Source organism: Mchenga conophoros, linkage group LG10 (genome assembly GCF_057382185.1).
Source record: "Mchenga conophoros isolate Kocher_MC1m ecotype Shallow Benthic linkage group LG10, M_conophoros_male_GT1.1, whole genome shotgun sequence".
In the NCBI taxonomy this organism is placed as follows: domain Eukaryota; kingdom Metazoa; phylum Chordata; class Actinopteri; order Cichliformes; family Cichlidae; genus Mchenga; species Mchenga conophoros.
In genome coordinates, this window is record NC_140535.1 from 9,132,483 (window position 1) to 9,145,385 (window position 12,903).

Here is a 12,903-nt window from a genome sequence, read left to right on the forward strand (position 1 = left end):
AATCTATAGGCTGACAGACTTGTGTCTTTCATTTTGTTGTATTTTTCCTAGAAGGCACTCTCAGAAACGACATTTCTAGATCCCTAGGTTTACTTTTTTTCTTCAGCTCAGCATCCTATTTAGATTAGATTGTTGTTGTTTTTTTGTTTGTTTTTTTGCTTCTTGGTCGTCTTCGAACTGCTATCTCTTTTGGAATTCTACTTAATTAGATAGAAATGTTAGCTGATCAAGGCTGCAAGAGAATACCTCTCCCTTTTCTAGTCTGCCTTTTCCCAAGGTTTTCAGGGATTTAATGTTTATTTGAGGTATTTCAGGAACTCCTAATCTGGTCCCTGTAACCTGGTAGTTTACATAACCTTTAGCTTGTAAACATTGACCTAGCAAACATTCAGCAGATTAGTGTGTCTGTGTTTATTAACATGGCCCCAGTTAGGGCTGTTCGATATAACGGTATATATCGGATGACAGTATAAAAACGTCTATCATTTCATTTTACGCTATCGTTTGTTTCGTGGTGTCGCAAAATAAACTGTTTACGGCAATGTTTTTTTTCATCGTTTTGATGGTCACTGTAGTGGCTATATTAATTTCTTAAAGTTCTCTCTTTCTCTTATATTTAATATAACCACACTACGGACGGACAAGCGCCTGTTTTTATGGGTTGTCGTTAGCAACAACGACGGTAACACCATCGCACCATCCGCTTGTTTATTTTCCAGTCCACATAAACCTTTCACAATAAAGCTCAAGATCCTATTGAGAATTTTCAAAATAAACGGAATCACGTGAAAAAGTATGCAGAGTATTGACGGATGAGAAGCAAAAAAAGAGTTGTCAGGTGCTAAAAAATAAACCTTAGACTCAAATGTTAGAACAGGCTTTCCCCGCAGCACGTCGTGTAATAAATACTCACAAAAAAAACGGCGGCCGTTACAACCTATGCCTAAAAATGTGTAGTTTCATGCATCGGTTAAAACACTCGACTCCAGGTACAAGACGCCCAGCTGGAAACACTTCACCTATCCGAGATTCACAGAATTTACAGAAAATATTACATTTTTTGTGATTTATATCGTTATCGGACGATAGATGTTTTATATCGGGATATGAGATTTTGGTGATATCGCACAGCCCTAGCCCCAGTGGCAGAAACCTTCAGCCTTATACACAAAAACGCCTGCAGGGAATAATTTGACAAATACCTGCATGGTCCTCATATATGAGATGCCGGGATCAGATCACTACACTGTTTATGGGTCTGTGTTTTTTCACAATCTGCTCTGTATGGTCATGCATAGATGAAATAAGTCTCTCCACTCCACATTGTTATTCTGATCTTGTGTGCCATAGGTCAAAAATTCATGTGTTCTTGTTGTCTCTTAGCAACAACTTGAAGAGGAAGCAGCAAAGCCAGTGGAGCCCGAAAAGCCAGTGACTCCTCCCCCGGTGGAGCACAAGCACCGCAGCATAGTCCAAATCATCTACGACGAAAACAGGGTTAGTCGTCTCATGCAAACACAAAGACACGCCTGCAAGTAGCATTGGTTCTTTGCTCTCTGGTCTCTGTTAGTTTATTATCTTGAATAATTGCAAACAGTGTCTGCAGAGCTGGGAGAACAACATTACTTTTTCTGTTTAAAATCGTGCCACAATAAGCTGTGAGCAAGTGTTAAAACCACCAATGACACCAGCCAACCCGTGACAGTCTCCACCCTCAAATTAAGTAATTCTTTTTGTTAGCTGATGGGTTTGGAGTTTAATTTCACTCCCACTAATCACTTTCTGTAGTATCTAAGCTGTGGTAACCAACTGATGATATCTGAACGGTTCCTGTTATTGCTGACTCTCCTCACCCCCGTTTATATGCATCATCTGTTAGAAGAAGATGGAATATTTTGTGGTTGTAGCATTGTGTTTTGAAGTTAATGGGACTAGAAATGATGCTTCTTTTAAGTGCCGAATCTGTTTATCAAACAGAAGATGTGATTCTTTGTATCAGTTAAGAATATATTAATCTCATTCAAGGGCGGAGGTAAGCCTCATTATGTGTATTTCAGTTGAACAACAGTGCAGCAAGTGAGGATGTGTTTACAGAGGTCACTGGAGTTCATGTGTGTCAGAAAGTGTTGTGGTAGGAGAGCGCTGGGACACGCCTTCCCTTCTCAGTCAACCATTAACCCTTTAGGCTGTAAAGCTGCTCAGGCTTTGCACATAGCATTTAGTCTGGCAGCTGTGGTTGTTTATCTCAGTCTACAGATGGGGGTTTGTGAAATGTGAAAATGAAGAGTTGGTATGTCCCTAATGATCTTGAAAAAGCTGACAGACTGCAGCGATCCAAGAATACTGCCTTGACTGCACTATTATTTACACTTCAGTGGGAGTTCTCACTCTTATATTTATTTCGTTTTTTTGTATTGTGAATTGCTTTTCAGGCTTTTGCAATTTCTTGCTTTTTGAATTAATTAATGGAGGAAGATTATATGTCAAGCCAACTGAATACATCTGAAATAATCAAACACGTGTCTGTTAAACATTTTTGTTTAGTTTAGTCTTAAGATTATGGTTGTGGCCATAGTTCAGTACTTCACTTGAGAAAGGAAAAACATTTGCCCCCTCTATTTTAACTGAACCTTCCTTTTAATGCTGTGCTGGCAAAATGTCTCAGAATCAACATAAACATCCATATCTGAAGATGGTGTGTTCCTGCTGTTTCTTTTTTAGTCTCCTGTTGTAATCTTTTTTTTTTTTCTTTCCCCGATCTAGAAAAAAGCTGAAGAAGCCCATAAAATATTAGAAGGCCTTGGTCCCAAGGTTGAGCTGGTAAGTAGTTTAATGGTTAAGATTTTTGACCTTACATAAGCTTTGTTTAAGAAGTAGTGTTACAGTTTGTCTGTTGGCTAATAATTAATCCACCATCTGTTGCTGGTCTGTTGGGTTTTTTTTTCCCCTCTTGTTTTTTAGCCTTTGTATAACCAGCCGTCAGACACAAAGGTGTACCATGACAACATCAAGACGTGAGTGTCCATGTTTCTTTGTTGTTGTTTTTTTACAAATAGATTTAATAAATATCCTAAGTACAGGATCTGATGCTTGCCTCGGTATCAGTATAAGAAGCCTCTGAGCTGAGGACAGCAGTGGCTGTAATATTGACCATGGCGAGATAAACCCGCTGATAAGTCAGTCTAATCTTAATGCTGAGTCACCTCATTGAACTGGCCTACTGACACCAAGGAGAGCAAGAAAGGAAGTGAGAAAATGTGTGTATGTGCCTGCATTGGGTGTGTTTAAAGCAGGTTGCGTTGGGTTGAAGGTCGTGTCGTCTGGGACAAAACCCTTATCGCTGTGTACCTTGAGAGCAGCCCATCTGGCTCTGCTTTTATCAGGACAGGGCCCACTTCTGTGTGAATCTGCTGCACAGGTTGCACATTCAGGGTCGGTGCACTCGCTATTCTTTCCCCACCATCATGTGCAAACAGAATACTTATCAGTATTTTGTATTTGCTACACAAATAAAGTGTTTGGTAGTGTGCTGGAACAGAATTTGAGCTTATTGCATCAATGAATTTTGTAATTCTTAAAGGTAGCAGCTAAAGGCAACTCTTGCTCTGTTGAAACTAAAGTTGTTTTTTTTGTTTTTGTTTTTTTTGTTTTGGTAATACTTTAAAAATAGTGACTGATTTTTGGCAACTGTTTACTTTCAGAAACCAAGTCATGAGGAAGAAGCTGATTTTGTTTTTTAAGAGGAGGAACCATGCACGTAAGCAAAGGGTAAGTGTCCTTGTACATTTATTTGTGTCATTGTTATGGATACAGCTCAAATAGCATCCCGTATTTCCATGGTTAGTGTGACATCCATAACGTATGTGACTGTCCTTAGATGACCTGAGCTGAACTTGATGTGATATAAGCACATTGTGATAAATGTTTTTTTATATGTGCTAGATTCTTTGCTTATGTAAAGCTAAATAGTATTGAGATAGTCTTGACATATTGAGCCCTAAGACGCAACGTGTCTTTTGTCCTGTCTTCCTTCACTCACACATAACTGGTTCCAACAGATGGCTGTATCTCCCTAAGTATGGTTGTGCTGGACATTTCTTCCTGTTAAAAGGGAGTTTTTCCTTCCCACTGTCACCAAGTGCTTTCTCAGAGGGAGCCATCTTGATTATTGGGGTCTTCTCTGCATTATTGCAGGGTCTTTACGTTAAAATATTAACCGCCTTGAGGCGACAGTTGGTGTGAGTTGGCGCTATCTACATGAAAAAGAATTGAATTGAATCTTGAAGCAATACATGACACAAATAACAAAACATTTATTCAGGTTTTAAAGTTTGTATCAGAACATCCGACAGTTTTACGGGGTCCATTTTATTAGACTGACTAATAAATGCTGAACCTTGGTGAACATTTAATTTAAATATTTTTTTAATAGTTTTCTTTAAAAGAAACTCTTGTAATTATCTGTAGTTAAATATAGAAGGTTATAGTGAAGCAAATTAGCATTTTATCTTACTCATGAAAGTTTAATAATTGAGACTTCCAATTTGGACAAAGTTTAAAAAGGGTACCGTATTTTCCGCACTATAAGGCGCACTTAAAATCCTTTAATTTTCTCAAAAATCAGGAGTGCGCCTTATAATCTGGTGTGCCTTATCTATGAATTCTGGCTGTGTTTATTGACCTCGAACCAATTTTAAGTGGTACACGGCGCTCAAAAATCTGTCAAAAAATGTTTTAGTAGGACTTTGCTAAGCTACAAAGCCACACCACTTGATGGATTGTCTGAGCGTTATGGCTACCGTAGTCAGGAGCCTCACGACTCATAGTAATCTGGGTCCAAAAATTCGTCCGCATCAGGTCCCAAAGTCAAACGAACACTGTGTAAATTCTTTCATCTTTAATAAAAATGATCAGTGTTGCTGCTTTACCAGGTGTTACAATTAAGTTTAACATCCAGGCATCCATGAAAACAGAATTTATTAAATTTAACGGAGTTAGAAGTTAGCAGAAAGTTAGCTCGCTAGTTTCGCTAGTTACCTAAACATGATATACCATGTTCTGAGAGATTTCTGGGCAAAAATAAAACGTACAGCCCTGCTATCACTTCCAAAATAAATGAAGACAGAAAACTACACGGCAGTAATGTTTGTAGGGTTACTGAAGTCGGACTAGCTGGTATATAATGCTGTGCTAGTGATCGCTAGCGACACAGCTATGTTAGCATAACAAAGCATAAGAGAGTGGGCCCAAAACTCCGTCTGCTTCTGGTTCCAAAGTCAAACGAACACTGTGGCATCACTGAGAGTTAAAAACTGTCTAAATTCTTCCACCTTTAATAAAATGATCAGCGTAGCTGCTTTACCAGGTGTAACAATTAAGTTTAATATCCAGGCATCCATGAAAACATGGTATATGGTATATACTGCTGTGCTAGTGATCGTTAGCGACACAGCTATGTTAGCATAACAAAGCATAACACAGTGAACCTGGAGAATGAACGCTAACTTTTTTCCACTTGATAAAATTTCCCGATGTGTTTTTTTGACAAATGCAATTGCGTGGAAAATTACTATAAATGGACCAAACTTCAGTAGGGGAGAACAACTGAGATAATCCAGCCTAGGGCTGTGCGATATGACAAAAATCTCATATCCCGATATAAGACATTTATCGTCCTGACAACGATATAAATCACAAAAATGTAATATTTTCTGTAAATTCTGTGAATCTCAGGCAACTCGACTTGCGTTTAGTTTTTCCAGCTGGGCGTCCTTTACCTGGATTCGAGTGTTTTAACTGATGCATGAAACTATACATTTTTAGACATAAGTTGTAACGGCCACCACTTTCTTTCAAAGTTTGAGTCTAAGGTTTATTTTTTAGCACCTGACGGCTCTTTTTTTTTGCTTCTCATCCGTAAACTCTCTGCATACTCTTTCATTTGATTCAGTTTATTCTGAAAAGTCTCAACAGGATCTTGAGCTTTATTGTGAAAGGTTTACGTGGAAAACAAACAAGCGGACAGCGGAGCCAGGCAATGGTTTTACCGTCATTGTTGCTAATGACAACACGTAAAAACAGGCACTTGTCCGTCCATAGTGTGGTTATATTAAATATAAGAGAAAGAGAGGCTTTAAGAAATTAATATAGCCACTACAGTGACTGTCAAAACGATGAAAAATATTGCTGTAAACAGTTTAGTTTACGACACCACGAAAGAAACGATAGCGTAATAGGAAATGATAGACGTTTTTATATTGTCATCCGATATATATCGTTATATCGAACAGCCCTAATCCAGCCACAGTATGAGGTTAGTCATAGGGGTGGGCGATATAAATGATATACGATAGAAACTATATAAATTTGGCCAACAATAGAGCTTTTGACTATACCGCTCTATCGCGATACCACATGTTAATGATGTCATCAAGCTGCGCCTGTTTTGGTCGAAATCTGTTTCATGGCTCTAATGAATTTTGTTTCCCCAAAATTTATTTTAAGACCTACATGGAGAGCATTGCTGGGGAGAAGGGACTTTTTTATGTATATAACTATGGTTGGGCGATATTTAAAAATTTGCCAACCAACAATCCATCGTCCATTGTCCAATAATCGACAATGGGTGATATATTCACGCATGCGCAGACTTTTTGATGGGTGGAGCAATGTAATTATGCACGGACCGATTTACAACACAGAAGTCCAAACATGGATATATAAAGTCGCCAATTTGGGATTTCTTTGGCTTTAAACCAATGAAAGAGGTAAACTTAAGGATGTAACCAAAATGGTGTGCCGCTGACGTATAGTGCGAGCAAAGGACTGAAACATGACTAACTTGCATTAGCATGTATGTGTCCACCATCTGAATGTTTTTTTCTGAAAATAGGCTACTACCTTTCTTTCTTTCTGTTATGAGTTTGAGTAAATGAATCACTGCATTTGGGCACACTCTGAGGACGGTGTATCTACTCGCAGATGAAAGATGGTGCTGTTAAAACAGCACTATTATTTATTTTTTTTTCTGTTTACTGCTTCTATTAGCTCCATCATTATTAGCAAACTTACTCATGGGCAAATACATAAATAAATCGCCCTTGTAAAAACAATTGACGATAGGCTGTAGTCAATATATTCGTCCAATCGCCCAACCCTATACATAACCCATCTGCCCCATTCAACTCTCGTGCAAATTTCATTTCAAATCAGACTTTGACAGGCCAGAAGAGGAAAATGATGGAATAATCCTGTCCGTTTTTTCATATTTACAGTAAATTTTAAACAACATCTCACAAAAAAGGGAGCAGATCGAGCGTTTTGTAATCTTTATTCCAAAAAAACTGTTGGAACTGTTGCCATTAACAATCAACATTAGCATGTTGGTAAGAAAACCTTTTGAAATTAAGTTAACTAAGTATCCTGTATGTTAACTAGAGTTTGAGCATTTGTAACAAACATAACAGATAAAAATCTGTTGGAAACTCTACGAGTTATCCAGCGCACCTCACTCTGACTCATTTTTCCAGTGAACATCAGCAAGCAGTTCTGCATCTGTTATCTGAGTGTCAGGCCTGTGGTCAGTAGACCAGCATTGTTGTCCCTTGAGCTGTGCTAATGGCTAATAAAAATAATGTACTGATGTATTTACAGAACAGGAAACATCTTGTTTTCCCTTGTTTGTTCACTGTGGCAGCCAATAAATGCTTTTTTTATGTAACAGAATAATAAATATTGTCACATCAAAGACCATTTCTTAGAAACGGCTGGCCAATTCTTGGTCTTTCTTATCAGTTACCATTTATTTAAATATTTCAAACGTAAGCTATGTGGAAACACGTGTGTGTGTGTGTGTGTGTGTGTGTGTGTGTGTGTGTGTGTGTGTGTGTGTGTGTGTGTGTGAGTCCCACCTTTCCCTCTGTGTCAGACAGGCTTTTGGACTCTGAACAATGGCAGAGTGCACATGGCTACATGCCAAGAGGAAGGTGAATTGTTTGTCTATCGCTGCACAAAGTGGAAATGAGGCTATATTGTCCTGCAGTCTTTCCAGATCGTAACTTAACATTTTAACTGTGACAATTTTGGAAATTATTACAAACAAATCCTTTTTTCCCTCCACAGTTACTAATAAATATATGGTACCTGTGTGTGTTAATAACAACTAAAACAAAGAGGCAATGAGCTTTTGAACCTTATTTGTAGATAGAATTGGTGGATGGGAGCAGCTTGTGCATGGGTCAGGATACTGAAATAAGTAATGTCAAAGGCAGACACAAACCGCACAACCGACACGAGTTCCCGAGCAGCTTGTACTCAGTGAACTCTTCTGCTTTCACTTCAGCCCGTCTGTCGCCATGTTTACTTTCTCACTCCCTTTCAATGATAAAGTACAACACAGGTTTCAGTGACTGGTCAAATAACACATGTGCTAATAAACACACGCTTAACTGCATGTAAAATCACAATCATTGGGGGTTTTTTGGGGGTTTTTTTTCTTCAACTTTTTAACCTTTAACATTATTTGCATCTGTTTTGCCTCATCTGTCCACTGGTGTAGCAGCGTTTGGGTTGGCCCCAACAAACTGAGTTGTTGCCTTTGTTTGTTCAAAAATGTTTGAGTGCAGTTCCTGGCGAATGAGCCAGACTTTTTAAAGGCACAGAGATTTTTGCTGGTGTTTAACAGCAATGCTGTTATGATCCACCAGATTTGGTGCATTTTTGTTATTTGAATTAATTATAAATCTGTGTTGGGGAGTGTTACTTTACATCACACGATCGTTACAATTAAAATCCATTGAGAGCGTAACCTACTGTCATTACATTATATTGCAACAGTTCACAACAGCTTCTAGGACAATCGGCCAGTAAAAGACAGTAAATGTTGGTACTACTTTTTTTTAGCACTTATTGCACTTTTAGAGACAGCTTTTGACAATATTGCATGATAAAAGAAGACGGTGTTGAGTTAGAGTACTGGTCCTAGTTGAAAGTTTCCTCACATAAATACTGGATGTCAAGGCAATGCCATCCAGATTAAATATCTCTTTCACATATTCTGCAGAGCCAGATATAAAAACTTAATTTTTGTTTGGAGATTGCAGGTGCTTCCTTAAAATGTGGTGTATATTGCTTAAAAGAATGAAGGGAACACTTGATTCTCACAATCCAACACAAGGTCGGTTAAATTTCAGGTATAAGGAAGCATAAACCATGTCTGTTGCAAATGAAAGTAACATCAGGAGCACTAGAAATGCAACAAGATAAAAAAAAAAAAAAAGGAATGGTTGTAGAGGTGTTGGCCACAGATCATTGCTCTCTCCTGAGTAATTTTTCTCTATTTGCGATTTTTGCTGATGTCCTTGTCAATGCTGATAGGATGAGCTGCCCATTCAGGTTGCATAAGCAGTGTAGCTCCTCCAGCATGGCATACCCATAAGTGCCAAGAAGGGTTAAGTAAGTAAAACTTTATTTATATAGCACCTTTCAGGATATAAAATCACAAAGTGCTTCACAAGAGCCAACAATGTAAAAATAAATAAATAAATAAATGAATAAAAGCAGATTTAGAGAGATGTTTTTAACTGGCTTTTAAAAGAGACTGTACAGTCAAGTCCAAAGGAAGAGAGTTGCAGAGTCTGAAGGCCACTGAACAGAAGGCTCTGTCTCCTTTTGTTTTCAGCTTAGTATGGGGCATCATCAGCAGACCCTGGTCACAGGACCTCGGGGACCTATGGGTACAGAAGTCCTCTGATATAACCTAGTGCCTGTCCACGAAGAGCTCTCAGTGAGTGAAAGAATCTTAAATTTCACTCTGATGTAGACCGAAAGCCAGTATAGCTATATCAAGAGCAGCATTTTAAAGAACTTGCAAGCGTTCTTTGGGGGCTTTGCTAAGACATGTATACAGTGCATTGCAGTAATCCAATCGTGATGAAACCAAAGCATGAATGATCATTTCCAGTTTAGGACGTGACACAATGGATCTTAGTTTGGCAATATTTTTTAGATGATAAAAACAGGAGCGAACCAGAGACTTGATGTGCATATAAAGTAAAACTAGAGGTTCCATAATCAAGTTTCTTTAAAAAAAATTGCCAAACATTGAAATCAGTAGGTACCTTACTGGAGGCCAGTGAAACATTGACAATAGTGAGCACACTGGAACTAATGCACTGTAAGACATTTTTCAACAAAGATGTAGGTAAAATGTCCAGAGAGCAAGAAGAGGCTTTCATTGTACCAATAAGCTTCGCTAGCAGGTAAAGTTACTGCTGCAAAGCTGCGTAAGATAACTGGCCGAGCTGGTGTGGGAACCATCAACATAGATGCTGAGGAAAAGATATTATTTCTTACATTTCTGACTTTATCAACAAAAAAGGAAAGATAACGTTGACAGTCCTCATTTAAGAGTATAGGAGCAGTAGGTGTAGCAGAGGACTGTAAAACTGGTACTGATCTTGTTTTAAAAGGATAGATATAGTCTAAAATAGAAAGGCAATGTTAATAAAGTTAAATCAAAAGTCAGCTTTATTGTCAAAAACCATATGTACAGATAATAGACCGGAATTTGAAATTGCAGTGCTCCCATGGCCCTCAGTGTTACACTAAAACAACAGAAAGATAAAAAGAATTAAAATCTTATATACATTAAAATGATCCATTAGGATATCTACATCATTATAAGAGAATAAAAATAAATTAAAGCCTCAGAAAACGTGCTGGCAGTAGATGATTTTAATAAGAGCAGACCTCATAGTGAGCTGAAGACGGGGTCACAGTCACAGATAAATTAAAAATAACACTGCAGTGGTTGGAAATAAAAATGTCCTCAGAACAGAGAGGATCAACGGACAGACCCAAAGTAAAAACGAGTTCCAAAGGACAGTTGGGCTGGATAAAATTAAAAGTGTCCAGAGTCATTATCAGTATGGATGATAAAAATCCTTGACTACAACCAGTCAACGGTTTTAGGGTGGATGATTTAAAAAAAGTCACTAAAATCCTTTTTGTCATGCTGTTTGGAGCAGGTGAATGGTACACTACAGCACAATATAAAGGATCCTTTCCCCCGATTTTAATAACTTAAGACGACACCGAGGAGTCTGGAGAAACACTCATGAGATACCTGTGTTGCGGAAATCCAGGCCTATCACATCCAGGCAGGGATGTGGATGTAGAGAACCCCTCTGATATAATCCCAGGGGAGTAGGTGATCGGTAACGCCGCTGACATTTACCAGTACAGATGAGTCTGAGTTCATGTGCTTGTTTTCAGTCCAAACTCTCAAAAGACAGATGGTGTTGCAGGCAGTGTAACGTTCACCATTGAGTCTTTTTCATGTCAGTCCCATGTGCTCGATGTGAACCTGCTCTCATTTGCAATGAGAACAAGGCGCCAGTAGTGGTCTTCCAGTTCTGATGTTCAGCAGCAGTCTGCTCAGCCCTGCTTGGCTCTCATTGTGTAACAGCACATCTGCTTGTATCTCCTCCACACTCCTCAGACTGTGTTGGGAGCTGCTGCTTGTATTGATGTACCACGCTGGAGGAGCTCGATTATTTGTGTAACCTGAGTGGACACACTGATATCCCTGAAGTTTAACTTAACCCCCTCTTGATGTAGTCGTGCATGTTTCATGCTGTGTACACAGGAGCAGAAGATCTGCCAGCGTTATGACCAGCTGATGGAAGCATGGGAGAAGAAGGTGGAAAGAATGGAGAACAACCCTAGACGCAAAGCCAAGGAGAGCAGAACACGGGAGTACTATGAAAGGCAATTCCCCGAGATCCGCAAGCAGAGAGAGCAGCAGGAACGCTTCCAGAGGTAAAAATGTAAAAAAAAAAACAACAACCCAGAGACATATGATTAGATATTTTTGGTACTTTTTTCACAAACACACTGATGCCTTTTGAACTTCGCAAAGTGAGGATTTGGTTTAAAGAGGTCAACATACAGATTAGGGTTAAACTGAAAGTAATTGGTTTTATTTTCAGTTTTGATCAATTTTCTTTTCACCAATCAATTTAATGATCTGTGAAATGCTTGCGGTTACATTCAGAGTGAAGTCCACATGGCTGCTTGTACTGTGTAGCGAGGAGTCATTCTGGCCATGCATGGAGTCTGATCAAAACACGTAGCGTGAGTTAAAATCATAAAAAAGGAATAGTGTACGCTGGATGTGATTAAAACTGAAGGCGCCACTGTGAATTTTCACTCTCGCAGGGATTTGATACATTAACAACAAGAACTGGCACTACACCTAGATGTTAAAATTGCCTTTTCTGTCTTTAAGAGGCCTGTTCAGCGATCTCTTAAATGGAGGGCATTTGGTGGTATGTAATGGCCTACTTTGGCTCTCTGGGTTTGAGACGGGGTCAGGGTCCAGAGTCTGGTTGTTCCTGGCGCTGGCGCTTTGTGCTTTAATTGAAATATCCACATAAGAGTTTTTATGTCAGCGCTATTCATGTAGACTGCTAGACCGTGAAGGAGGAAGCCAGTAATAACTGTTCAGGGAGACTGTTTTCTTCATTAATAACGGGCACAAGGACTTTGATCTTGAAGAGGGCTTTGAAAGTCCAAAATTTCCCTTTCTCAGCAATTTGTCCCTGAGTTTGGAGGTTTATTTTTTGTTTTTTTTGTTCTTAAAGGGTGTCAATGTCAGCTAGGTTCTATACAGATGTTATGGATTACTCTCTTTTTTCTTTTCTTTTTTTTTTAACATTATATTGATAACATTTGAAATAAATGATCAATATTGTAACATTTATAACTCTGCTTTTTCACAGGGTTGGACAAAGGGGAACAGGTCTGTCTGCAACAATTGCAAGAAGCGAACATGAGATTTCTGAAATCATAGATGGGCTTTCTGAGCAGGAGGTGGGTATTAAGTGGACATAATTTGAAATG

The 12,903-nt window shown here is 38.8% G+C and overlaps 1 protein-coding gene across 7 annotated transcripts in view; it reads left to right on the forward strand.

Moving 5' to 3' along the window:
* The window catches only part of ncor1 (nuclear receptor corepressor 1), a 63,436-nt gene that overhangs the window by 11,356 nt on the left and 39,177 nt on the right, over positions 1 to 12,903 (forward strand). For all 7 annotated transcript variants that reach the window (XM_085288403.1, XM_085288406.1, XM_085288407.1 and 4 more), the window contains exons 6-11: positions 1,384 to 1,497; positions 2,764 to 2,820; positions 2,962 to 3,014; positions 3,702 to 3,768; positions 11,648 to 11,820; positions 12,783 to 12,873. In XM_085288403.1, coding sequence (XP_085144529.1) covers positions 1,384 to 1,497; positions 2,764 to 2,820; positions 2,962 to 3,014; positions 3,702 to 3,768; positions 11,648 to 11,820; positions 12,783 to 12,873 — 555 coding nt within the window. The remainder of the gene's footprint in view (positions 1 to 1,383; positions 1,498 to 2,763; positions 2,821 to 2,961; positions 3,015 to 3,701; positions 3,769 to 11,647; positions 11,821 to 12,782; positions 12,874 to 12,903) is intronic.